Genomic DNA, 26,604 nt, shown 5'->3' on the forward strand with positions numbered 1-26,604 from the left:
TGACATTTGTAAACATTGTGCGACACGATGAAAAACAGATTTTAATTTATTTTGCTGAATTTAAAACTATGTATTACCATAGAATAATAAAGTAAACGATAGCATGACTTCGAAGACGAAAATATTATCGTTAGTTCTATTGTATTGGTGTATTACAAGGACGGCATGTGTAAAATTTTCTGGTCTTTTTTAACTTGCAAATTTATTTTCAGTGGACATGAATTGGTAGCAAAGGGATTCACAAAAATCGAAGCTACGTTACCCGAAGTTGGCCTCAAAGATGTCGAACCAAATGGAAGCTGGTTGGAACAAAAACAAATACAGTCCGCCTTGGAGGCAAGGAAACATCTGATTGAAGTAGAACGAATAGAAAAAAGGTAACCTTACACCTTATAATTGCACCCTGTATACAGTTGAGCTGTAAAACAAATTATCAATAAAAGAATTATATGAATAACTTAGTTCATGCATGTGCCTGTTAAATTTCAATCAGCAGTGTAACTTTACTCCTTCAACAGTAAGGTCAGGTACAGTCTCCTTCCTCAATTGTGGGAATCGCAGACACAATAGATTTTAAATTGTTATGCGACAGCCGCTTGGGAATTCATAGGTTAAAATATTTACTCCATGCCAGCGCTAACCCATGTTGCTCTCTTTTTGTCATATGTTAGATAAGCCACATATGTCAGGAACATTGATTAGCTTAAATGGGTAATAAATATTTTTATCAATAAGTTTTTTTTTACTCATTCTTTCTAATTACTTTTTAAAGCATACAACTACTCTAAGCCTAAAATATCTTGCACTAATTTGAGATACTGTTAACTCAAACTTACTATGTAATTAGCTACTTTAAATCTGTTTTAATAATGAGTCAACTATTGAAATAAAAGATTAATAATTTAATTTTAAGGAAGATTATGAACCAAATATTAATGCGGGCTAGTTTCCCAACCAGTGGTAGGCACCATGTACTTTCTGAAAATATTTGTTTCATTCAAAAATAAAACATTTTTTTTTATTCCTTGTTTTCAGCGGAGCCCTGAGTGTGGCTGTGTGGTATGAGGAGAAAATGCTAGCAGAGGTGACCCAGAAAGTGGGTGGACACTGGCAATTCCTTGGTCACAACGTAGGCAACCAACTATACCTTTATCCAGAGGAAGCCCTTTATTTAATGGAAGTGGTAAGTATTATTGAGAGTGTCAAGTCTACTTTAGAAATATTATATCAATACTAGATGACACTTGCAAGGGACGCCAAAATTAGCTTATTGCAGGGAACCATTTTTCTGGTATAAAAAGTATCCTATGTCCTTTCCCGAGAGTCAAAGTATCTCCACACCAAATTTCAGCAAAATCGGTTCAGCAGTTTAGATGTGAAGGGGTAAAAGATACAATTTCCTAATTTGAATACTAGTATAAATTCATATATCAGTTTTCAATGAAACTGGCCACCGTCACCAAAACCAGTGTGGGAGTTATTATTATTAGATTATATGAATCTAATGCATCACAAATAAATACCTGTAGGTACTCCTTTTAGTTCTATGTATATTATGTGAAAATTTAACAAAGACAAGATGTTTTGGGGTACTTTAAGCATGTTATTTAGAAATCAAATGTCTATTGTTTTTGACATTATATTAATTTACTGCTGTGCGATGTGTCATCCTGCCAAGTGCGCTCTGCAATCATTGTTTTCTAATTTTGTCTGTTATTTCCATAGAAAAATTTTGACGTGCGAGAGCCATGCTTCGGCATGAATGGGCCGGCTCGACCGGAGAAATACCACGTCCTCACAGAAAACCGGCGTGAAACAGCGCTTGCGCTGTGTTTCGCCGAGTGAGTGAGTATACCGGAGGCCCAATCCCCTACCCTATTCCCTTCCCTATCCTCCCTTATTCCGTTCCCTTTCCATCCCTACCTTCCCCTATTACCCTATTCCCTCTTAAAATGCTGGCAACACACCTGCAGCTCTTCTGATGCTGCGAGTGTCCATGGGCGACGGAAGTTGCTTTCCATCAGGTGACCCGTTTGCTCGTTTGCCCCCTTTCATAAAAAAAAAAAAAATTGTGCTCTCTAGACAAGATAGTATATGAATCAGAAATGTTAGCTTGTCATTGTGTTTAATCACAACTTTTTAACACATTCATTATTACTTTCAGAATTGCCTTCAACTTTTACATAATGATATGAAAGTGTCACTACAACAAGCCTATTCTTTGTTGTTACGAGGCAAAGTTACATTGTTACACTATAAAGTGTACGCATCACTTAGCAGACTTGGTTATCGCCTGTTCAGACATGAAAAGGTTAAACTCACAGAATACGAGAGGAAAATTAAATTACTTGCCAATTGTACAGATAATATTGCAATGGTCAATTGTGGTGATGAGAAATGTAATGAAGTTAATGAATCAGAATGTGCAGATGTTGATTTACCTGATAATACTGGTAAGTGTTGTCAGATTTTTAATCCATACTAATATTATAAATGCGAAAGTATCTCTGTCTGTCTGTCTGTCTGTCTGTCTGTCTGTCTGTCTGTCTGTCTGTCTTGATTTCACGCCAAAACTACTGAACCGATTGCAATGAAATTTTGTATACAGTTATTCTAGAGTCTGAGAAAGGACATAGGCTACATTTTGATGTGGGAAAATATCTTATTTCCATGAAAATATAGATGAAAATGAATTCGCATTGCGCGTGGCCAGCGCTCATCCCGGGGGTCCTGGGTTCGAGTCCCGCAGGCGGAACAAAAAGTTTTCAATGTTCCTGGGTCTTGGATGTGTATTAAAATAAAATTTCAAAAATCTTAAACATATTTTATGTATAATATTATAAAAAATCCAGAAATATATCGATGGAATGAACATTTTAGTTCTAATACGATTCAACAGATGGCGTTTTATTTTTTACTTTATTGTAACATAGAACTAATCATACTTATTAGTTAGTATGTTTTTGTTTATAGTTTTTAATACGTTAGAATATTATGTTTAATAATATTATCACTTGGTATAATAATAATCAATCTTATGTAGAACTCCTATTGCATTTCTAATCCATACTATCCATACTAATATTATAAATGCGAAAGTATCTCTGTCTGTCTGTCTGTCTGTCTTGCTTTCACGCCAAAACTACTGAACCGATTGCAATGAAATTTTGTATACAGTTATTCTAGAGTCTGAGAAAGGACATAGGCTACATTTTGATGTGGGAAAATATCTTATTTCCATGAAAATATAGATGAAAATGAATTCGCACTGCGCGTGGCCAGCGCTCATCCCGGGGGTCCTGGGTTCGAGTCCCGCAGGCGGAACAAAAAGTTTTCAATGTTCCTGGGTCTTGGATGTGTATTAAAATAAAATTTCAAAAATCTTAAACATATTTTATGTATAATATTATAAAAAATCCAGAAATATATCGATGGAATGAACATTTTAGTTCTAATACGATTCAACAGATGGCGTTTTATTTTTACTTTATTGTAACATAGAACTAATCATACTTATTAGTTAGTATGTTTTTGTTTATAGTTTTTAATACGTTAGAATATTATGTTTAATAATATTATCACTTGGTATAATAATAATCAATCTATCTTATCTTATGTAGAACTCCTACTGCATTTCTAATCCATACTATCCATACTAATATTATAAATGCGAAAGTATCTCTGTCTGTCTGTCTGTCTGTCTTGCTTTCACGCCAAAACTACTGAACCGATTGCAATGAAATTTTGTATACAGTTATTCTAGAGTCTGAGAAAGGACATAGGCTACATTTTGATGTGGGAAAATATCTTATTTCCATGAAAATATCGATGAAAATGAATTCGCATTGCGCGTGGCCAGCGCTCATCCCGGGGGTCCTGGGTTCGAGTCCCGCAGGCGGAACAAAAAGTTTTCAATGTTCCTGGGTCTTGGATGTGTATTAAAATAAAATTTTCAAAAATCTTAATCATATTTTATGTATAATACTAGCTGTTGCCCGCGACTTCGTCCGCGTGGACTTTAGTTTATAGCGCGCGGTGTCAACAAAATTTGTGTCAAATTTAAAAACTTTTTAAAACACTGGTAAGTGCTTCCGGTGTAGCGCGGCCCTTAATTAATCAAAATACCCAAAAACAGCTATGCAGTGTGCACATAATCTATACTAATATTATAAATGCGAAAGTATCTCTGTCTGTCTGTCTGTCTGTCAGTCTCGCTTTCACGCCAAACGCCAAAAGTATCTCTGTCTGTCTGTCTGTCTGTCTGTCTGTCTGTCTGTCAGTCTCGCTTTCACGCCAAACGCCAAAACTTCCGAACCGATTGTAATGAAATTTTGTATACAGATAGTCTAAAGCCTGAGAAAGGACATAGGCTACTTTTTTACTGGAAAAAAGGGTTGTAAGGGGGTGAAAATGCGTAAATTTGTTCAAATTAAGTTAGTTCCAACAATTCATAATAGATGGCGCCGTGCGTCTTCTACATCGCGCTGACGCTTGCTCAAAAGTCTTTCTATAAGACGTGGTATCATCTTTTTAAGTTTCGATTTTTTTCGATTGTTATATCTATTCTACGGTATTAAATAACTCGGTACTTTATCTGTGCAGTGACGTAACCTTAAATCTATCAATGATAAATAGTTTATGGGTAAAGTTGTGTAATTGGAGGGCTAAATAAGCTTTAAAATTTGGCATAAAATATAAAGTTTAATATAAAAAAATGAAATACCTACTTATTGTGTGCACACTGCACAGCTGTATTGATTTAAGGGGTACCAGGGTTTTTTTATAAAAGCTTTTGACACCAATTTTGTTGACATCGCGCGCTATAAACTGAAGTCCACGCGGACGAAGTCGCGGGCAACAGCTAGTATATAATAATTTGTAAGTCTTTATAAGCAAAGAAATCTTCCAGTAAATATTTTATCACTGTTTTATTTTTTGTGCTAAATTTAATCAAAATTGGTTCCATTATTAATTTTAGGCTTCAATTAATAGTCGATCAACTAAAAAAATGTATTCGGCCAAGTTAAAAGGAAATTTTCGTTCAAATTCCTTTGAACGTAACTGAGATAATGTCGTTAATAGTGTAAAACACATTATAAATGTACATAGTGTACATACATTAACTATACAAAAATTATCAAAAACTAGCGGTACTACGGAACCCTATATTGCGCGTGGCCTGACACGCACTTGGCCGGTTCTTCTAATATGAGACCACTTGCAAACAAAAACACATTATTGGACTTCAACTAAAGATTTCTAAATAAAATAGTTTTTTATTTCATTAAGTAAGTAGTTTAATAATAATTTTTAACCAATCCAGTGCTAATAATACTTAGAACTGTGGCTTAAAAAATTTTTTTTTATGTTTTCAGTTGCTGATACAAGCGATATTAATGATATTGAAATGGTAAGTATCTCTAGTGCTGAAATAAAAAAGCATAAGGGAGCAGACATATATCAAAGATATGTTGAAAAATTAAAGAAGAAAAGGATAAAGCCCTGTAATAATGAAGTCATTCAGAAGTGTTTTGATGAGCTTCCTATTTTATTAAATGCAGAAACAGTCTCTATTAATGTTCCTGAAAAGAAATATATTCCAAAAAATATTGATATGGTAAAAACTAACTATAATATAAATATAGAAAATATACAGAAGAAAGTGGTTAGCCCGGCGTCGTCTGATTCTAATTTGTACAGCCAAAATGATGAAGTCAATGGCTCTCATATTAGAAGGATAAGACATTTATCTACTGGTCATCCACCTCATATAATGCATGCTTCAGGTATCGCATTTCCTGCACAAAATATACCAATAAGGTTCTTCAATTATTGGCGACCATCACCATTCAATTTCAACTTTATATTTCAAAGACCATTTGTACCGAGACAATTCGGTCAGTACATGCCACGTCTCAGCACAAATTTCAGATTGCTTTTCAACCAAACACAATCGTATTTTGGTAATACATACATGAATAACTTTAGTATGCGACAGTTTAATACCAATATTAGTAGACCTAGAAGAAGAAGGGGTAATGCACAGAACGATCATTTGGAAGAAATTCAGAAGTTGGCGACGAGGTTGAAACGTTTTTTCGCTACTGGCAACGCTAATCCTGAAAATGTAGATGCATTGCAAAGATTGATTAACACATACAACGTTAGGTATAAAACGAGAATAAGATTGAATTCTGAATTTGAAATAGATACAGAACAGGATATAGTGGAAACAATAACATTAGATGACGACGAACCACAAAGAAAACGACATAAGAGTTACGACGTTGATGAAAATTTCGAACAAAGTTTGAATTTAATTAAAGCGTTAGCACATGAATTCAAAGATATTGAGAGTAAAGGCAACTCAACACCTAAGCATAGAAGAGCATTTACGAAAGCACTAAAATTTTTCAATGATACATACAATGTGGAGTATTATGCTAATAACGAATTCGAAATTATTGATAGTAGATACATCACTGTTGCATCATCCGATTCCGATAGTCATATTGAAGAAATAAAACCTAAAAGTAAGAGTAAAAAACTGAAGAATCCATTCAACATTATGAAACGATTATCGGAAACTCAAAATGAAATAGCTGAATGTTCGCATACGTCTAATAATGTGACAGAAAGAGATAAGGAATATTCTGAACGACTTTTAGATCTGTTTCCGAATAACTGGCTCCCAAACAAAGATGACTTTGGTAGAGCTGAAATAGTAGAAAGAGATGAAAACTACTGTCTGATAGATGACAAACATGACGAGTTTTTGTACGATTTTCTGACGCTTCGTCAAAATAAGTTTAACAACTGGTTAGATTTGAAGATATCGTTTTTTAAAAGCCTCGGAAAAGCAGTATCAGAATTTCAGAGTGTAAAAGAAAGTCATGATGTTTCGTTAACAAAAGATGGTGCTGATATAAAAAATGTAATCGATAAGTTGAAAATAATCAAGACTACCAATACTGTAAATATAGAGACTAGCCTAACTGTTGATTTTGATGTGTATAATAGGAATGTACAAAACTTTAAGAAATCGAAGCCACCGCCACCTCATTTTCGGCTAATATGTTTGAAGTAAGTATAATAATTATCTTTTTCAATGTTGTAAACATATCATAAAATAATTTGCTCTAGTAAATATTATTATTATACATGTATTTCCAATAAGTAACGATGAATAAGTTAAATAACAAGATATAGAACGGCTTATAGCAGAATTACTATAGTCTGTCAAAAAAGTGAAGAAATTAAAAAGTTAAGAAGGCAACATCGTAGTGTCATCCCTTTTTTCTTAGATTAATTGGAAAGAGATGACACTATGATGTTGCCACTTTTTAATTTCTTCACTTTTTTGACAGACTATATCTCGACAATTTTGATTTTTGTTTTGACCATTATCACCTTTTTGTGGTGACAAACCTATGCATGGATAAAGGATTCCCGAATTTTCATAAGGTGTGTATGTATCCCATATTAATAGAGTTGACTGTAAAAGTAGCAGTGCCTAATTTTTTTTCTGCATTTTTTTGTGATTTGTACAGACAAGCGACATCATGAGTTTACCCTAGACTGTGACGTACCGATGATAAGAAACGTGTCCATTATGGACACGTTTCTTATCATCGGTACGTCACAGTATGTAGTAAAAAAATGGCACGCTCGTTTTCATACAAATGGAGCGACATGCGGTATCTATCTTGATCTATTTCTGTGGTTTGCCCATACAAAAGTAAAATAATAAAAAAACAGCGCTGCTACTTTCACAGTGAACTCTATCCTCTACACACTCTAAACTCTAAAATATTATTACTTTGCAGCTTCGTCTTGCACATGTATTGTATCTGGGTTCATACATTTATCATCATTATTATTATTACTCTTAGGAAACAAACTTAAGGTTTTATTTGATCATAATTTCTGACACATTTTTTAAATATTTTTCAGTGAACAAGATGGAGTGCCAAATGGGGAAGAAATAGTCTCTCTCAACGCAGAATATGATGATAACATTACGATTGTATTCGCAATCGTTGGCATCGGTTCTATATCTTATATTCGAATGAACCCAAGCGATTTGCCTATGTATATACCAAGTAATAAGATATAATATATAACAGATTATTATATTGTGAACTTTTGCTTTTTATTCTTCCGGCTGTATTCCGGGAGTTGACAACTTTTTAAAAATAGTTATAAGCGCTTCAGTTGTTTACAATAATACCTGTAAATTAATATTTTATTCATTATTATGCCCTAGAATGAGTAAAAAATTAGATAAATACTGAATTCAAAATCTGTCACAAAAACGCGGCATTATGGTCACGTGATGTATGACGTCATCGTTCATGAAACAAAACAAGCGTAGACAGAGCAAAAGTGAGTTAAAGCATAGACTTAATATATAGATACATGAGTTAAAGTGTTTAACCTAACAACTGTCAATTTTGTTTGACACTGAACGATGACGTCACTGCTTCAGATTAGCGTTTCCAAACACGTGACTTACAGTTAATAAATACATTTTTTTCAATGTAAAATAAAATAAATCAATAATTATTTTTTCGTTATTTGTATTGTTTTAGAGTTTTTATCAATAAATCTATAAAATATAATAATTATTTTAAAATTATAAACATACCGTCAACTCCCGGATTTTTTATTTACACTCTCATAATTTTCGATCTTTGAGCGTAACATATATAAAAACTTAACAATACTATTATATGTATCTATATAATATTTATTTTGAGTTTATGAAAGACATAATATTTTGAATAATATGATTCGTCTCAGCGAGGTCTCAGCTCTTTTAAAACTGTTATAATATTATCATTTCTGACATTATATTTTGTACGTCGAAATAAAATACACTTTGGCATTGTTATATTTTTAATTAAAAATTATCACAAAGCATCATCGCATAAGTTATTAACAGTAAATAATATAATACTTAGAAATATTGTATTTATTAGAGATTCAATAAAATATTTAATATTATCATTACTAAAACAAAAATAGGTACAACGTTCAAAAATATTAGAGAAAAATAATTAAATCCAATCAGTGATTTGATCGCAAAATATATTAGACATTAGGTACTGTATAAAAAGAGGTGGTTCATATTTAGTCATTACTCATTACCTTTATCTAGGAAAATAATTGGTACCTATCACAGACATAGAGCAAGATAGATACCGCATGTGTATGTACTTCGCGTGCCATATCGCGTTCCCAAACGACGAGCAATGATCGTCTTTCGAAAGTCTTTTCTTTAGTCTGCCATCGGAATCGGAAGTCAATCGGAATTTTAAAAATGCCCAAATGCCTAAAAGTGCCGTATTGAGCTGTAGAAATTGAAATAGAAACGTTGGCCTTGATAATGGACACGTTTCTTATCATCGGTACGTCACAGTATGTGGTAAAAAGTGGCACGCTCGTTTTTATACAAATAAAGCGACATGCGGTATCTATCTTGATCTATTTCTGTGGTACCTATTGATCCATTAAAATTAAAAATTATTATTAGTAAGTAAATTGTGTAATAATAACAGGTATTTTGGCAATCACTTCTCGGACGTCTAGTTCACTAGTTTAAAGCTAATTATTGCTTTAGGAATGTATATTTCGTGCCTACTGACTAAAAATATTTTACTAGTTTGAGCTACGTGTACTTATACAATATATCTATTTCTGTAGGAAAATCAAAAAGCGTAATGTGTTACTAATATTATCTACTAATTTTGTAAGAATTCTACTGTGTATCTACAATCTAAATTGTAAATAAATAATAATTAAGCTTACTTTTTAAAATGTGTAGGTTACATTCTTGGTAGACGACAGTATATAATCATGTCTATGCTTGGTAGGTACCTAAGTCCTAACAAATCGCTAGTCGCTACTAGCTAGCAAATTATTCTTTTTATATTTAAATTTAAATTGACGGAAGTAACTCTATGGTCTACGGTCTATGGCCAACCGAAATTAATACCGGAAAGTTCGTAAAATCTTTCGTTGTACGGTTTATAAAATTCTCTCAACCTTTCTATCACAACTGGATCAATGAACGGATGACTCCTTCCCTTGTTTTTACCAAGACAGTGTGGAGTGCTGCTCTCTGACTTGTACAGACATGGAAATCCTTTAGTAGAATTAAAATAAAAATTCTTCTCAGTTATCACAATTTTGAGTCCGAGGAATTTCTGGAAAAAGATTAGTAGTTCTTTATAACTTATACCTTACTATTTATTTTTATTTTTAATGATTAGGCCTGCAATTTCATTGAAAGCCGGAGGAGTAGACACGATTGCCTCGCGTTAATTTTTTCTTGATTAAATAAAAGACGCTAACTATATGATTCTTCGACTGGAACTTGGGAGTTAAAAATGGTATGGTTAAATATAACTCACTAGTTTATTCTTTGATGTTTATGTCTTTTTTCCATTAAAAAGATGGTGAAGGTGACATACCTGTACCCTAGCCATTTCGGCAGCAGGATCCAAAACGAGTCTTTCGCCACTTATGAACAAGATCCTCGATCTCGGAAACCGTCGGATCCAGCGACGCAACGGCCGAGCGTAGATCCCCAGTCTCAGTGGCGGCCAAGACGAGTCTATCACTGACCATGGACCACCCCAGCCCACTGTCGCGTTTATCAGCGCCAGATCCTCAAAGCGTGGCAAACTTGGACGCTTACTGAAAAAAAAATATAGCTTAGGATACTATAGATATCTATGCCTGCATAGTTTTGCTGCGATTTAGAATTTCTAAAGAAGAGATAGGCTTCACTGAGGTGATGACTGATGACACAGATTGATAACGCAAGCGTTATTTCCTGCTGGCTTATTCTGTTTTCATGTTATTTATTCAGTCTATCCGGGCAATAAGCGGCAAAATAACTCTTTCTGTTTTTCAACCGACTTCAAAAAAGGAGGTAATAAATTCGACACGTATGTATGTAATATTTCCAGAACTGTCTAGTTTTCGTAAATGATATTCTATATCAGCATCTGAACAAATGTAACAAACTTCAAAAGTATGTATGCAATGTATTTATTTATGTTTGTGCTCGCATATCTCCGGAAATATAAGTTCGATGTATGTAAATTCTTTTTTTGTTGTTTTAGGTGTTGTTCAACTTAGGGAATGCTGCAAGTTTCATCAAAATCGGTTCAGTAGTTTTTGAGATAGGGAATTTTAATTCTCAATTTAGTACAATTTTGAAGTCGTTTTTATCTTTTTTAATTAAAATACTGTTATTTATTATGTTTTTTTATATATTCTAGATCATACATACCTGGCAGACTGTGTATAATCACTAATGGCGCGTGTGACGGGGTCTCTAACCACCACTATCAATTTGACCGCAGGATTCATAGTATACACCCTTCTTGGCGCTGACCGCGTCACCCAGTATGACGGTGTCTTCTCCATAGTAATCTGGCCTTCGATGGTAAGTGGCATTCTGTCTCTGAAATGGCACAGTACAGTATATAATGAAATACTAGAACGCACGTATAGACCGTCAAGAAAGTAAAGAAATTAAAAAGTGGCAACATCGTAGTGTCATCCCTTTTTTATTAGATTGATTTGAAAGGGATGACACTCCGATGTTGCCACTTTATAATTTCTTCACTTTCTTGACAGACTATATTATTGTTCCAGAGTCCAGTCCTTCGCTTTCGGAGATGAATAACCTTATGGGGCCTTAAAATATTATGTTACAAGAGAATAAACATTATTACATGGCGTAATAAATAATGTTATTTGTTGCGCCTTTTTTGTGATACTTTGGAAAAGCTGTTTGAGAGATACAGCAACATTGTATAAGTAAATATCTTCATACCTGTACCATTGGAATCCTTTATAATAGTACTTATCAAAAAAATGCACTTCAGATCCGGCAGCGCGCACATCTGGATGTAACCTGAAAACATCTTTTTAGATTTAAAAAAAGGTTTAGGTACTGTCTTTGCCTGGCATATTATCATACTTAAATTATAAATGCGAAAGTGTGTCTGCCTGTCTGTTACCTCTTCACGCCTAAACTGCTGAACCGATTTTGATGAAATTGGTATGGAGATACTTTAAGTCCCGGGAAAGGTCATAGGATAGTTTTTGTCCTAGAAAAATGTACGGTTCCCGTGCGATTAAAAATATTTGGCGCATCGGAGTTGCGGGCATCATCTAGTTTCCAATATTCCAGACAAACATAAACATACTTTGTACAGTTATACGACGTGTAAAAATTTTTTATTAACAAGCCAGGCAAAGATAAGCAGACCTTGTATATTAGCTATAAAAGCCGAGCTTTGTGAGGGCTCGCGTCATCACACCTTGACTGACTGATGATGACACGTCTACATATAAAAAACTTAACTGACTGATGATAACACAGTCACATCTACATATAAATTTATAAAAATTACTATGTTAAAGGCGTGATAGTTTTTACTTTTTCCGTAAAGTGTACCACAAAATGTACAGGTTGTGACTTGTGGGAAATACTAGGGCTCGCTTCGCTCGCTCTGATTATGTCTATCCTCACCTTAAAAACTCCAAAAGGGCACGTGTACCACATTTCTTAACTCCTATTATCAAGGCATCAGGCAGTCTCTTCGTAGGCAAGCTTCTGTTATAAAAATCACGGAACATATTTTCTTTAAAAGTGTAACCAAAAAGCGCGCCAATTCGTATAGTTAAACCTTTATACTTGGAAACATGATGTCCTAAATTTAAATATTGCATTCCCAGCTAAAAATGGTAAAAATATATTTTTAAATATTTTTATAATAATACCTAATATGTGATTAGTGATTACTGATTACCAATTCATAATTAATTATTATTTAATTAATAATGATTATAGTACCTACCTGTTTTTCAATTAAACTCACCTTTTTTTCGTCAACTAAATAAATATTCGTAACATATAATAAATATAATAGAAACAGCAATGTGAAATATATAAATAAACTGCGTTTCGTTAGACCTAGATTCCATTTCATTGCTGAGTTTTGAATTCATTTGTAAATATTTTTATTTTCATTTGCTATTCAAAATTCCGCACGACCTAAGTACGCTGTATAAATTATGTAAATTAGAAACATTTTACCGATATGTACCGATATGTTGAACTATAACTAATTTTATTCAGCAGTTTTATTTATCAGTCGTATTTAAATTATAACATTTTATGTAACAAAACAAAAGTTAATGCGACACACCACGACCGGGGACTGCGGTATCTTTACCGCATCTGATGAAATGAGTCGCACTGCGCAATCTCCCCGCGGAAAACGTACCTAGAAGACACCTCTCATGAATTAATGAAACCCCCGCCGCGCGCCGGGTCACGAGGGTGAGGACAAACATGGGAGTTTACAACTTTCAATGGCAAATGAGGTGTAATTGTAAACAGAGCTGCGGTGTTTCCTATACCTACGATATCCAAGTTATGCAAAAGCGCCATCTATAATTGAAAAAAGATAATATTGAAATGTTTTGCTGTAACGTTTTCTAGTTTATTTTACAACACACTACGTTATTTATATATTATTAATGTTAAATATTTAAGGCATGCGTCCCTAATGACTAATCCCTTATATCCTTATATTAGGATTTAGGAAGGACGACGGACAAATACCTTTAAGAAGTTTAGCAAAATCATACTCCTTTTTCTTACGTGTATTGTGTGATGGCATAAAATATATAACATTATTGGACGCATAAAGTTATATAATATACCTACGTAGCGGATTCATACCTACCTACGCCAGGTATAATATCTTTATGATTGGACGGTACACTTGTAAGTTCTAAGATGGTTTTCTATTATCAATGCTGCGTTTATTTTAATGATGTCCAATCAGTTCCGCAAAGCTAGTAATATATTATATTTTCCGGGCAATATTTTCCCTACTTTTTCATGTTTTTTTTTTTACTGAAATGAGAAAAATATATATTTTGTAAATTGATTGTCTCTGGTTTATCCCTTTCTGGTTTACTTCAGTCTGTCTGCACCATAGACTTATTATATACTGTCGTCTGCACTCTGCGCAGTGCTGCCAATAAACAGAACTAAACTGTTTCCGGCTTTTGACAGATAACATGGCTACAATTTGACAACTGACAAGTAGAAAACAAGAAATTTTTGGAGTGCGATTTGAAGCTCGGAAATAATTTAAAATGACAGTACAACAAGTCCAGTCGAATATTTCTGACGACTCGGATGATATGGTTAGTTTGCCGTCCGAGGAGGAAACCTATAGGCGTAAATATCAAATGCTTTTGGAACGATGTGAAGTGCTACAGCAGGATAACGAACGAATCGTTAATAGGTCCGCTAATTGTAGCGATATTGTTGTAATATTGTGTGTAAACGGAGTGTACGAAGGCCTTATTGTTTTAGGATACACGAAGTGAAAAAAATCACAAGAAGGTACAAGAAAGACATCGACTTATTAGTCGAGCGCCTCGACAAACATGGAGATGCCTTTAGGACTGCTTCATTGGAGATTGATACGAAACCAGAAGTAGTGGAAAAAGCACCGCGAACGAGTACAAAAAATGTCACAGGAGCCAAACAACCTTCAGACAAAACTCAGTCTAACAGCACAAAAAAACCAGCCACAAAAAGAAAAACTAAAGCTGAAAAGGTATGTTAGTCCTGTTTATATTTTTTAGGATTACAAAATGTAATCTGAGTAAAAAGTACAAGCAACTCAGTCATATGGCACAGTTGAGTAAAGCTTACCTTTACAATATAATGTATGGATATTGGATAGTAATAGAATATGTATTGTTTTTTGCTATATAATTGTTCATTGATATTTGCAGCCTGAAAGAGATCCAAATGCTCCAAAGAAACCATGCAATGCATTCTTCCAATTCTGTCAGGAACAAAGGCCAGTTGTAGTCGCTGAAACCACAACAGAAATGGGCTCGGAACCTTCAAAACAGGAAATAACTAGACAGTTGGCATCCAGATGGAGATCACTAAATAACGAAGAGAAGAGGGTAAGTATCCCAGCCCCGGATTTATAAATAGGCCACAACATCTATAGAGGCCTACAAATAATAAAAACTAAGGAAAAGTAACTCGGTCAAAAAACATGCTCCACAATACTTGTCAAAAAAGTGTACCTTAGGTACACATTTCAATACATTTGCAATATTTAGGTGATCTTGAGCGGTACTAGGCTAATGTTACATGACAGATCAAAAGGAACCAAATTTAAAACGGTAATAGTATGGGTGTTACAATTCCTTAGTTTTTATTCATAGATAGAGGCCCTACAGATTACGTACAGGGAACAGAAATAAAGTGGCATACTCTCATAAAAAATATAATTTTAGCACTGGATAATAGTAATGGGAATTAATGCTATTTTCTGTTAATTTCATTAACCTGCTAATTTTGATGTCACAGCATGCTAAATATTATTGCTTTGCTATTTGCTAAAAACGCGGCATCGTGAGTTATCGGTTCGCATCGCAACGCTCGCGTCGAGTATTATTTCGCATCGAGTGAAAAATAGCAATTCATTAACAGCGGTGCAAAACAGCGCGGACGTGATTTTCATGATTATCGCAGACTATTGTTATGCACGATAATATTAGCAATCGTAGTTTTTAGCAAGTACGATTAATTAAATTATTGCTAATATGCATTTAACAATTAATTATTATTGCTAATGCTATTTTTACCAACACTACTAGATAATACCTTTTATCTAACTGCACCTTTTGTCTTTTGCAGGTATATGTTGCTATGTTTGAGAGATCAAAGGAAAAATATGTAGAAGAAATGTCTGCATACATAAAAAAAGAACAATGAAACATGAAAATTATCCATTCCTTTGTGATCATAAGCTTTAAGTTAATTATAACTAATATAGTGTTTTCTATTATACTTTTTAAGGGTTTTATTTATAATTTCCAAATAAACATTTAAACTGGGTGTAACTAAAACAACATTATGGGTTTCTTTTTGTTTATTAGAAAAAGGGTACATACTTAATAAGTTTAAGAATATAATCATTGTGCAACAACTTTTACACTTTACCTAAAGGATTGTATATTTTATTACACTTCCCGATAAAGTAGAAAAGATATAAAAAGGTACCTATCCTCAATTATTTGAAACTGTCTTTTTCTTGGCGTATAATTTTCATAGTTTCTACGGCATCATTACTTTTAGCATGTTCCATCACAGATGGCACATTAACTCTCATGAATGGATTATACTGCTTTTCTTCTTGAATTGTTGAAGGAATCTGCAATAAAAATATGGAAGCATTGAATCTTAAAACCAGCCTAGGTTTTAAATTCTTATAGGTGAAGTGATTATTGAATTGTTGAAGGAATCTGCAATAAAAATATGGAAGCATTGAATCTTAAAACCAGCCTAGGTTTTAAATTCTTATAGGTGAAGTGATTATCATCTGAAAAGACTTTAGTTGTATGCTTTGAAGTTTGAATTGATATGAGATTAATGAGAGATGAGAGTTTTAATTAAACTGGTTAGAATAAATAATAAAACAACTGTTAAGAGACTTGAAATAAGTACTCAAAACTATGAATAAAAAAAACTCGAAAGAAAAAAGGGAACTAAAGAAATACTCTACAAATATTTTTACTTACAGTAGGTTTTTTTTCTGCTCTTTGTTTTGTACACCAGTCATATTTACTTTTTGTGTCACTATTGTTAGGCTCAACTTTGAGTGCAAATCTGAGGTTCTGCACAGAATACTCATGTCCGCAGAAGACTTTGGTTTTGTCTGGCAAACTTCCTAAAACCTCAATGAGTGCTTTGTGCATTTGATCAGCAGTACCTTCAAAAAATCTTCCACAACCTCCAAGGAAGAGTGTGTCACCTGAAAGAGCAAAATATCTATATATTAATACACAAGCAAAAAGCTTTGGAACCCTTATTACGAAAAATGTGGAAAACGTAGGAGCATGAAATTTCCCACAGTTGTAGTTTATATGGAGGAATGCTTAATAAAGAATTTGAATTTACCAGTAAACACAGCGGGATCTACATTATCTTCTGGTGCAGTGACATAGTAGCAAATATGGCCAGACGTATGGCACGGTGTAAAAAGACATTCCACATTCAAACTGCCTATATTAAACTTTGTATTGTGCGTTACTTTCTTTGTTAAGGCACCAATTCTATCATCACCTCCATACACATTAAGACCTGGATGTTTCTTCACCAAATCTTCATTACCACCAGCATGATCCCTAAAAAGATCAAAATAACTCTATGGTAGTTTACATTAAATAAATTTATAACACACATTATCAGTATATTTTGTATTATGTGCAAGTACCACCATACCATACGGCATACACTAACTTCAAGTACAATAATAATAAACAAATCTTTATTTCTGAAACTTACACGCTATCTTACACAAACTTTGATCTCCATACTAGGATTTCCTGTGTCGTGGAGACCAGTCTCTTCCATCATGCACTTCCAACATGGTCACATTAACTTGACGCATTGAAATATGCGAGAACATATAACATGCAAGCTCAATAATGATGTCATTAACCCTTGATTTACCCGGTGACTATATACCTGCGCAACATACCCCGTGGAGTCCCTCGGACTCCTGGAAACAAATTGGTAAATTTAATATGAAATAATAACATTTTTAAAGTGAAATACTTATTATATTTGTTAATTATTTATTTGTTTTTAATATGGCATTGGTTTTTACTTAAAAATTAAAGACTAAGACTAAGGCACTTTTTATCATAAAATTACGAGGTCTAACTTCTAGCCTCTAAAAAATATATTTTAAAACATATTTTTAAAATAACTAATTATCAAACTTATTAAGGACATCATAAAAGCTCATTAAAAGCAAAAAAAAAAGAACATGGGTAAAATAAAAAACAAAAACGTGCAAGACCTTTCAATCGCGGTTGTTGACAAAGTCATTACATATTTTTTGTCCAGCTAAAGCACACAGGCTTTGTACAAATATGGCACATATACGGTATTCATCATCACTCGAAGTATCTGAGCACTCCGAAGCAGAGCTATGGTCTGAGAGCTCGCAGTCATCCTCGGTTTTAGACACCACCACATAAGGCTCTAGACTCATAAGCTGGTTCAATGTTACATTTTGCTGAATTTCATCATCTATATCGCTGTCAGTTAGTTGCACAACCCAATTGTTCACCACGGACTCAAAATCTTCATCGAAGACGTTTATAGTACTACGAGAGGCCATTACATCAACAGAAAACAACAATATATGTATATATGCAAATACTGTAAATTGGCTAAAACTATAACATTAATACCCCGGTGGAGTCCCACGGACTCCAATAACGTGTTTACCTACAGTTTGGAGATGCGCTTAGCGCCGTCCTCTCTACCCTGCGTTTTGCACGTCACTTCTTGAAGGTACTGGGACGTATAAGTTATAATTCCAAGAACGAACGGTTTTATGAGCGCTTAAAGTTTTCGAGGGAGTCCCAGGGACCTACCGGGTAAATTAAGGGTTAAACTGTGCGTCTAGTTAATTTGACTATGTTATAACAACATAACCCAAAATATGCATATGAAAAAGCTAATTTTACTATATTGTATACACATAATCTGGTCATTGATGAACATAAAAGCTTTCTTAAATCAGATACTACATCATTTAAGTGTGAAAGAAAATAATATTCAAAAGGCTAGATATTTACCAATGATGGTGTGTCGTTAACACTGTCGTTAGCTTCACTCCTTGTTCATTTACAGCTTCTAAAACAGTTTCTGGCGCCACAGGATCGACAATAGCCGCCTCTTTTGTAGCCTTATCAACAATTAGATACATATAATTGTCTTGTAAAGCCGGCAATACTTTGACGTCCATGGCTCGGCCTTCGTGGAAAACTTGCTCGCTGTGGGAGTTGCGCTGATTCCGGACGAGTACTGTAGGACAAAAATTATGTAAGTTGTTGATAAGTATCAAGATTCAAGATACAGCAAACCTCACGTCGATATTAGTATGTTTGTTTATACTTTATTCATTGCAAGGTTTGGTAGGTATTTTGCCTGTATATCATTAAATTATTACCTTGAAAATAAAGTTTGGTGATTCGCTGCGACAGCCCGTTCGGCATAGAATTAACAAATCTTGCAAGCATTGAAAGTTCAGACGTATAAAAAAGTGACCTAAACAAACCGGCACCGAAAAGATAGTAACACAAGACAAACTTAACTTATTTAATTAATTTAGGCGCAGTTTATGCTGTAATAATTAAGGTTTATTCAACATTAACAAGAAAATTCTTATCAGTTATCAGGATTTCTTATCACAAATAATAAAATTATAAATAGTGATCAGGGTGACCATATTTAAATTACAGATCCTGCCAAACTTTGGTCAAAAAACTGCCAAATCCTGCCAAAGCCTGTAGTAAAAATGCCCAAATACTGCCATCTTTATTTAGTGTTGTTTTAAAGTAAGAAAAGTAAAAATACACATATTGCATTTTTTATAAGATTTGCATCGTCTTCTTCCATTTCTTCACCTTTATACATAGATTTGTTCATGCGATTCAAAATTTATTTTGTAGGTTTGAAGGAAAATTTGCAATCACTATGCTCACCATTCATGCAACATCGATGCAACATGTTTGTTTATAAAATCGGCCAAGTGCGATTTTAGTATTTGTTGCTCCGGTTGCTTGGTTTAGCGGCAAATTAGCGGCAATCAATTTCAGAACTCTAGCTATAGCTGTTCTTGAGATACAGCCTGGAGACAGACAGACGGACAGACAGACATCGAAGTCTCATGAACAGGGTCCCGTTTTTACCCTCTGGGTACGGAACCCTAAAAACGGTTCCGAGTTTTTGTATTTATTTTGGGAGAACATTCTTTCGCATGAAGCGTTGGTAAGCATAACAATCCCTTTGAAACATTTAAAATTATACTGTCTATTGTCTATTAGAATTTCGCATTTTGCCTATTGCACCCCAAAAATTATTTACACTTAAAACAGAATTTGAAAGAAAGAAAGAAAATAAATTTATTTGGTAATATTAATTTGAATTACTACCACCAGATTCTAATAAATCACTGACTTCTTTGATGCAAAAATAACATTTATTTTTCATACCCCAATCCTGCCAAAACCTGCCAAGTTTTTAAAACGTCAACCGATCATGCCACAGGCCAAAATAAGACGCCAATCCTGCCAAAATGGCAGGAACCTGTCACATATGGTCACCCTGATAGTGATGTATCTTTGCGAATAAACACGATTGTATCGAATTAATCATCCCGATTATCGAGTCTTTTATTGAGTCCTTTTGACTTTGAGTAGTTTTGACTTTTGAGTCTTCAACTCTCTTGAGTATTGACTCTTGATTTTTAGGTATCCTTTATCTTGCTCAAATTAGTATTTTATGATGAGATTATATAGGTTATATTTTTTAAACTTCCGAGCTGAGTAAACAAATCGATTATACCAGTATGGGAAATCGATAGTTGCTGTCTAATGTCTATGGTACATTAGGCTTCAAGCCATAGACATAATATATATATGCTTCAAGCCTTGCTTTGTCGAATAAATATCGATACATCGATATATCGATATTTTCAATTTGATATATCTGTCGCAGCCGACTGGTCTAAATAGCCGTTCAATCAAACAGCTAGCCTTTTGACTGAACAACGCCATTCAATCACACGGCTATACATCGTTTAGCCGACTTGTTGACTACAACGTTCAACACTACAGCCAACTGGTTTGTTTTTGTTTTGGCGGGGGGCTGCGCCTCCCAAGCCCCCCTTTTATTTGACGGCGGTCGCCGGCTTCTCCGCAGCACGCTCGCTGCGCTCGCTCGGCTTCCTCTGAGTTGTGGTTTAAGTTCTAACCTAAACTAACCAACTTTTGGACTTTCTGGATTCTGTTTGTTTTTGTTTTGACCCCCCTTTCGAGGGAGGCTGCGTCCATCCATTTCATAATCCCGTAATTTCTCCTCGAATATTTGTTGAAATTTTAATTCACTCGTATGTGCCTCCACAATTTTTGTCTCTTTAATAACACTTGTAACTTTTATTAACTACTTTATTTCCGAAAAACAACCACAAACACCAACAAACACCTGCTAGTTGACGCCATATTGTAAAAAAACGCACCTAGCGCCGCAGCGGTGCGCGCTGAACTACTTCAATTAGATGGTGGCTTTTGAATCAGCTATAGTGTTGAACGTTTTGAGCGACTAAAATATTCAATATAAAAGCTAGACGTGTGATTGAATGGCGTTGTTCAGTCAAAGGGTTAGCTGTTTGATTGAACGGCTATTTAAACCAGTCGGCTGCGACATATCGATATTTTTGGGCGATATATTTTGTTACGATATATCGATATCAAATATCCAATGTCGAAATTGTATCAAAAACGATATTTTCTGCTGCGATTTTGGCCAGACGTCTTCATAATGGGTCCCAGAGGTGCTAGCCAAATTTAAAGATAATATATAATTTAATAAATAAGATATTATCTTAATCATCTTTTGAAAAAATTAACCTACTTATATAGTTTATCCATATTGTTGTAATTAAGGTTGGGTTTCACCAGAAGCGTGGTTAAAGTTAAAGTTGTGGTTAGAGTTCGACAAGGCTGTTTATTAACGTGGCGAGAAAAGGAACTAACGCTTCTATCATACAAAAACGTCATTTTTGACAGTTCTCCTTTACCAGCAGCGCACATTGACTGACATTGACACATTCAGTTAAAGCCTTGTCGAACTGTATAACTTATAGTTAAGGCAAATTTAACTTTAACTTTAACCTTAACTTTAACCGCAGAAATTGACAGATGAGAGCTGCTCCAATAAGGTTATTTAAAGTGAACGTGGGCGGGGGCGCTGCTGGTAAAGGAGAACTGTCAAAAATGGCGTTTTTGTATGATGATGAGTGTTAGTTCCTTTTTTCGCCACATGCATTTAAAACCTTGTCGAGCTTTATGGCTATGGTTAAATATGGCGTCTTAATGGCGTCCAATTATTAACTTTAACCAAAGATTTGCATTTTGCATTGTAGTTAAAGTTACAGTTAAAGTTAGTTGGTGCAACCCAACCTAAAGTTCAAAGACGTGCGACAGCCTAAAAACCAGGGGTACACTTTTTTGGAAAATGCCCCTATTATAGTCACTGACCTCTAAAATACACTGGACAGGCGATCGCTATCAATAAGTTAATGTTCCTATTTGAAAGTCGCCATATTGGCGCTGATTGCTATGTGAAAGCAGTAGTGCGTGTACTTGGAACTACTATTTTGCAAATGGCGGTTGTAATTTTCTATGTAATTAGTTCACAGTACGCTCACCGCGGCGCTTCAAATCGGCACAAAAATAGCTGTCATTTTGTACGGCATAGCCTGTCCAGTGTATTATAGAGGTCAGTGATTATAGTCTATTAGTTTTTTTCCTTTCTGTTTTGCAAATTCACTTTTATATCGCAAAGCATTAAAACTTTCAACGGAGAAACCTGGATTAGCATCAATGGAACTATACCATGAGCGAATCACACGAGGATGAGGTAAAGCCAAGTCAAATTTTTTACGCACATAGGAATAGGCTTTCGGTGAGTAGAAATGTAGAGTAATGGCAAATGATCTTAATTCTGGAGCATACTTAGCACGTTTCACATTCTTGCTCATTCTTTGAAAAAGCTGAGGTTTAAAATCATCATACTGATTTAGCACGTATACACAATCGTCACAAGCCTGCTTTTTCTTTTTTAAATCTGCAATTACTATTCTTAAGCTAGACACGCGAAGTTTTAACAATTTTACATTTTGAGACAAAACTTTAACTCGGGCTTGGGACATTTTTAAAGCTTTTTTGACCCTCTGAAGTTCCTTTTTGGATGATTTTGGAGTGCTTTCGTATCGGTGATCCAACTTGATACTGGCACAGATTTCCGCATGAGTTCTAGATTTTTTTGGTGTTCTACAATGGCTTGTGGTGTAACTTGTACTTGGAACTGGACTGGACATCTCAGATTGTGCAGTGACCAATGATGAATCAGTTTCTGTAAAAAAAACGTAGGTACACAACAACAGGCTGAAAAAGATTGGGAAGCTCTGAATTATATTATTCAAAGAAGAAAATTGACTGAAGATAGTGAAAATAACAGGAAATGTACTGTATGTACCATCGAGGAAGTTGATTCCTATGCAATTGACAGACCAACGTTATTTGGTCGAATATATCAATTCAATGTTAATTGTGATCTGTCAGCTGGGTTTGACGTAACGCAACCAAACTACTTAGGTCCCCGATTTGCATAGGAATCAACTTCTCTGATAGTACATACATGAATATTCCGTAAATAATTTACCTGCTGTACTAGGTATATGTGTAAGGTCAAAATTGGGTAACTCGACTTCCATGGATGACAACATCTCAGATTGTGCAGTGACCAAGGATGAATCAGTTTCTGTAAAAAATATACACAACAACAGGCTGAAAAAGATTGGGAAGCTCTGAATTATATTGTTCAGAGACGAAAATTGACTGAAGATAGTGAAAATGACAGGAATTGTATTGTATGTACATGAATATTCCGAAAATAATTTACCTGCTGTTTTAGTATGATGTGTAAAGTCAAAATTGGGTAACTCGACTTGCATGGATGACGACATCTCAGACTGTGCAGTGACCAAGGACGAATCAGTTTCTGTAAAAAACATAGTGTTTGTTTATATTGAGTAAAGTAGATTCTTTAATGCACACCATAAGGAAAATAAGGAACTTTGTTCCAACATAATAATATTCAGTTACAAGTGTTCATTATTATTTGATGTTAAATAAAACTTACCAAGAAATATTGTGGGTATACTGAATTTATTCAAAGTGGTCCGTGACTGATGTTTAATAAAACAGTCATCGGTAAAATGTTTAGAACAAAGACAATCATGGCTTTTTGGAATCCAATTAACAATATTCATGTTTTCTAACCAAAGTTTCAAAGTGTGATCGGAGGGGAACCTGTAATTAAAAGGAACATTAGTGCCTATGGGTACAAATACAATTTGCAGTGTTTATTATTATTTATTAAAATTAGAGACCATTTTAATGTTTGTATTATTTTAATTTACCAACAACGATGTTAAACATTTTTTAATGAATAACATATCTATTATTTCATATCTTCGTTTACAAAAAATAATGTTCGCAATATATGAATAAGTATGATAATATCGATATCAATTTTGACATCCCTACGAAATGTCATTGATACTGAAAATTTTCATAAAATCTCGTAAACTCGAACAGTTTACGTTTATTATTGTAATAACACAATGCACATGACATGATAGCAGCTTTAAAATAAATAATTACTTAGATGTTAGATCCACTTACTTGTGAAAAGTGACGGCACTGCCCTTTTCGTATCGGGTTTTACAATAAACACACGTTCTCATGTTGAAAGAATAATGAAATTTATTATAATTTATACGATCACTGTCACTACTAAAATACTTAATTTGAATCACAATCACAGTACAGTTCGACAAGGCTGTTTATAAACGTGGCGAGAGAACTGAAAAGGAACGGTACCTAACACTTCTATGATCTATCATACAAAAACGTCATTTTTGACAGTTCTCCTTTACCAGCAGCACCCATTGACACACTGACACAGATTACTAGTATATATTTGTAGACAGATAAGCGTCTTAGAAGAGTTTGACGGCTCACGAATTGACATTTGATGCGACAGCTAGCGCCATCTTAAATTGGGGCGATAAAACTCTACAGGTGTGTATGTGTGCGTTTATGTTTGCATGTGTGTATTAGGATATTATGGGGATAGGATATCCTTGTCAGATTTTTATGTTTCAATTACCTTGAATTTGTAAAAACTGAGTTTGTTAAGTTTAGTTCACATAACAATACACAATTTTCACAAAAACAAAGTCTTTGAAACATAAAAATCCGACACTATAAAACAAATAAAAACAAAATTTTGACGAATATGATTATTTATTGTTTTTGGTCAATATAAAGTCCCTGCCACCGGTTCGCTGACCCACCCACCGAGAAGAACCGGCGTAAGAAACTCGATGAGTCTATTTTTTTAAACAAACAATGCTAGAATACATAGTTACATCATAAACACTGTGTTTAGATACAATTGAATTCGTAAAATAAAAGTTAAAACATTTTGTTATGCATCAATCCAATGATATTCTATGTTACTAACGTAACTAGATTGGAAGTTTACGGTAGCAACGCGTTGCCACTTCGAAGATGCCTGCAGGCATATCTCACATACATAATGACATAACGAATATATGACTTGACATTGTCTTTTGAACAAAAAAGTGGTTACGCATTTCTGAGAATCTTTTGTAAGACATTGCTACTCTAGTATTTTAGAAACTCATTGCATCAATCAATCAAAACTAATTAATTTACATTCAATTGAAATTAAACTGAGTTTACAATGTTACATTCATAACACTATTCAATCAAGTGTTTTAAAATAGTTACAAAATTTATAATAACGGGTTTTTTGTTAATCAAGCTCAATCCATAATTTACTGCTAAGATTTAGAAAAATATATATTACGTTATACATGTTTGTATAACAATTGATAATAAATAGTCTGAAGATTTTTTAACAATCTACCTACAGTTTGCATTTTTTCCGTAAAACATTTTGTTATGCATCACTCAATCAAAACTTATTATTCACATTCAATTGAAATTAAACTGAGTTTACAACGTTACATTCATAACACTTTTCAATAAAGTGTTTTGAAATAGTTACAGAAATATTATAATTATTCATAATAACGAGTTTTTTGTTAATCTAGCTCAATCCATAATTTACTGCTAAGATTTAGAAAAATATATATTACGTTATACATGTTTGTATAACAATTGATAATAAATAGTCTGAAGATTTTTTAACAATCTACCTACAGTTTGCATTTTTTCCGTAAAACATTTTGTTATGCATCACTCAATCAAAACTTATTATTCACATTCAATTGAAATTAAACTGAGTTTACAACGTTACATTCATAACACTATTCAATAAAGTGTTTTGAAATAGTTACAGAAATATTATAACTATTCATAATAACGAGTTTTTTGTTAATCTAGCTCAATCCATAATTTACTGCTAAGATTTAGAAAAATATATATTAAGTTATACATGTTTGTACAATTGATAATAAATAGTCTGAAGATTTTTTTAACAAACTGTAGATATACAGTTTGCATTTTTTCCGTTTGACTTTGTTAATGAAGAATATTACGAATAAACTTATTATTTATATTCAATTGAAATTAAACTGAGTTTACAACGTTACATTCATAACACTTTTCAATAAAGTGTTTTGAAATAGTTACAGAAATATTATAATTATTCATAATAACGAGTTTTTTGTTAATCTAGCTCAATCCATAATTTACTGCTAAGATTTAGAAAAATATATATTACGTTATACATGTTTGTATAACAATTGATAATAAATAGTCTGAAGATTTTTTAACAATCTACCTACAGTTTGCATTTTTTCCGTAAAACATTTTGTTATGCATCACTCAATCAAA

General features: G+C 33.8%; 5 protein-coding genes and 1 long non-coding RNA gene across 8 annotated transcripts; 2 read left to right on the top strand and 4 right to left on the bottom strand.

The window, feature by feature from the left end:
- Positions 1–10: 10 nt before the first annotated feature.
- On the top strand, positions 11–8,142 carry LOC121732269. Its single transcript, XM_042122093.1, has 6 exons — positions 11–129; positions 213–377; positions 1,036–1,183; positions 2,165–2,453; positions 5,376–7,083; positions 7,954–8,142. Exons 1-6 carry the CDS (start codon positions 104–106, stop codon positions 8,114–8,116), a joined length of 2,499 nt encoding a protein of 832 aa, XP_041978027.1. The 5' UTR covers positions 11–103; the 3' UTR covers positions 8,117–8,142.
- LOC121732274 lies at positions 839–25,208 on the bottom strand. The gene is made up of 3 exons (XR_006036345.1): positions 24,675–25,208; positions 1,966–1,975; positions 839–850 (listed from the first exon to the last, which is right to left on the bottom strand). It is a non-coding gene; the product is annotated as an uncharacterized LOC121732274 (long non-coding RNA).
- On the bottom strand, positions 9,914–13,427 carry LOC121732271 (heparan sulfate glucosamine 3-O-sulfotransferase 3B1). 2 transcript variants are annotated; one of them, XM_042122096.1, is made up of 6 exons: positions 13,311–13,427; positions 12,554–12,759; positions 11,852–11,932; positions 11,303–11,476; positions 10,476–10,701; positions 9,914–10,208 (listed from the first exon to the last, which is right to left on the bottom strand). In XM_042122096.1, the coding sequence occupies exons 2-6, from the start codon at positions 12,751–12,753 to the stop codon at positions 9,975–9,977; spliced, it is 915 nt and encodes a 304-aa protein (XP_041978030.1). In that variant the 5' UTR covers positions 12,754–12,759; positions 13,311–13,427; the 3' UTR covers positions 9,914–9,974. The 2 variants fall into 2 exon arrangements, with proteins under 2 accessions (XP_041978030.1, XP_041978029.1); XM_042122095.1 differs by having other exon boundaries at positions 12,903–13,427.
- Positions 14,119–15,917, top strand: LOC121732273 (non-histone protein 10). The gene is made up of 4 exons (XM_042122099.1): positions 14,119–14,345; positions 14,417–14,663; positions 14,845–15,024; positions 15,767–15,917. Exons 1-4 carry the CDS (start codon positions 14,194–14,196, stop codon positions 15,842–15,844), a joined length of 657 nt encoding a protein of 218 aa, XP_041978033.1. The 5' UTR covers positions 14,119–14,193; the 3' UTR covers positions 15,845–15,917.
- Positions 15,993–19,502, bottom strand: LOC121732272 (hydroxyacylglutathione hydrolase, mitochondrial). Of its 2 annotated transcripts, none has more exons than XM_042122097.1 (5): positions 19,098–19,502; positions 18,724–18,952; positions 17,030–17,256; positions 16,651–16,883; positions 15,993–16,283 (listed from the first exon to the last, which is right to left on the bottom strand). In XM_042122097.1, exons 1-5 carry the CDS (start codon positions 19,165–19,167, stop codon positions 16,143–16,145), a joined length of 900 nt encoding a protein of 299 aa, XP_041978031.1. In that variant the 5' UTR covers positions 19,168–19,502; the 3' UTR covers positions 15,993–16,142. The 2 variants fall into 2 exon arrangements, with proteins under 2 accessions (XP_041978031.1, XP_041978032.1); XM_042122098.1 differs by lacking the exon at positions 15,993–16,283 and adding an exon at positions 16,328–16,374.
- LOC121732270 (THAP domain-containing protein 3-like) lies at positions 22,392–24,602 on the bottom strand. Its single transcript, XM_042122094.1, has 5 exons — positions 24,400–24,602; positions 23,855–24,024; positions 23,615–23,713; positions 23,375–23,473; positions 22,392–23,065 (listed from the first exon to the last, which is right to left on the bottom strand). The coding sequence occupies exons 1-5, from the start codon at positions 24,459–24,461 to the stop codon at positions 22,431–22,433; spliced, it is 1,065 nt and encodes a 354-aa protein (XP_041978028.1). The 5' UTR covers positions 24,462–24,602; the 3' UTR covers positions 22,392–22,430.
- Positions 25,209–26,604: the final 1,396 nt, after the last annotated feature.

The sequence above is a fragment of the Aricia agestis genome, chromosome 12, assembly GCF_905147365.1.
Source record: "Aricia agestis chromosome 12, ilAriAges1.1, whole genome shotgun sequence".
Classification (NCBI taxonomy): Eukaryota; Metazoa; Arthropoda; class Insecta; order Lepidoptera; family Lycaenidae; genus Aricia; species Aricia agestis.

Excerpts from the sequence above, each read along its gene's own strand:
- LOC121732269 (XM_042122093.1), top strand. The coding sequence starts at position 104 with ATGACTTCGAAGACGAAAATATTATC. Across the intron at positions 130-212 it reads TCGAAGACGAAAATATTATC|TGGACATGAATTGGTAGCAA; the intron begins GTTAGTTCTATT and ends ATTTATTTTCAG. Across the intron at positions 2,454-5,375 it reads TGATTTACCTGATAATACTG|TTGCTGATACAAGCGATATT; the intron begins GTAAGTGTTGTC and ends TTATGTTTTCAG.
- LOC121732271 (XM_042122095.1), bottom strand. The coding sequence starts at position 13,013 with ATGAAATGGAATCTAGGTCTAACGAAACGCAGTTTATTTATATATTTC. Across the intron at positions 11,933-12,553 it reads GCCCTTTTGGAGTTTTTAAG|GTTACATCCAGATGTGCGCG; the intron begins GTGAGGATAGAC and ends AGATGTTTTCAG. Across the intron at positions 10,702-11,302 it reads GATTATACACAGTCTGCCAG|TAAGCGTCCAAGTTTGCCAC; the intron begins GTATGTATGATC and ends TTTTTTTTTCAG.
- LOC121732273 (XM_042122099.1), top strand. The coding sequence starts at position 14,194 with ATGACAGTACAACAAGTCCAGTCGAATATTTCTGACGACTCGGATGAT. Across the intron at positions 14,664-14,844 it reads GAAAAACTAAAGCTGAAAAG|CCTGAAAGAGATCCAAATGC; the intron begins GTATGTTAGTCC and ends TGATATTTGCAG. Across the intron at positions 15,025-15,766 it reads TAAATAACGAAGAGAAGAGG|GTATATGTTGCTATGTTTGA; the intron begins GTAAGTATCCCA and ends TGTCTTTTGCAG.
- LOC121732272 (XM_042122097.1), bottom strand. The coding sequence starts at position 19,167 with ATGCTTGCAAGATTTGTTAATTCTATGCCGAACGGGCTGTCGCAGCGA. Across the intron at positions 18,953-19,097 it reads CACCAAACTTTATTTTCAAG|TACTCGTCCGGAATCAGCGC; the intron begins GTAATAATTTAA and ends TTTGTCCTACAG. Across the intron at positions 17,257-18,723 it reads TTAACGACACACCATCATTG|GGATCATGCTGGTGGTAATG; the intron begins GTAAATATCTAG and ends TGATCTTTTTAG.
- LOC121732270 (XM_042122094.1), bottom strand. The coding sequence starts at position 24,461 with ATGAGAACGTGTGTTTATTGTAAAACCCGATACGAAAAGGGCAGTGCC. Across the intron at positions 24,025-24,399 it reads AGTGCCGTCACTTTTCACAA|GTTCCCCTCCGATCACACTT; the intron begins GTAAGTGGATCT and ends TTTTAATTACAG. Across the intron at positions 23,066-23,374 it reads ACATATACCTAGTACAGCAG|AAACTGATTCATCATTGGTC; the intron begins GTAAATTATTTA and ends TTTTTTTTACAG.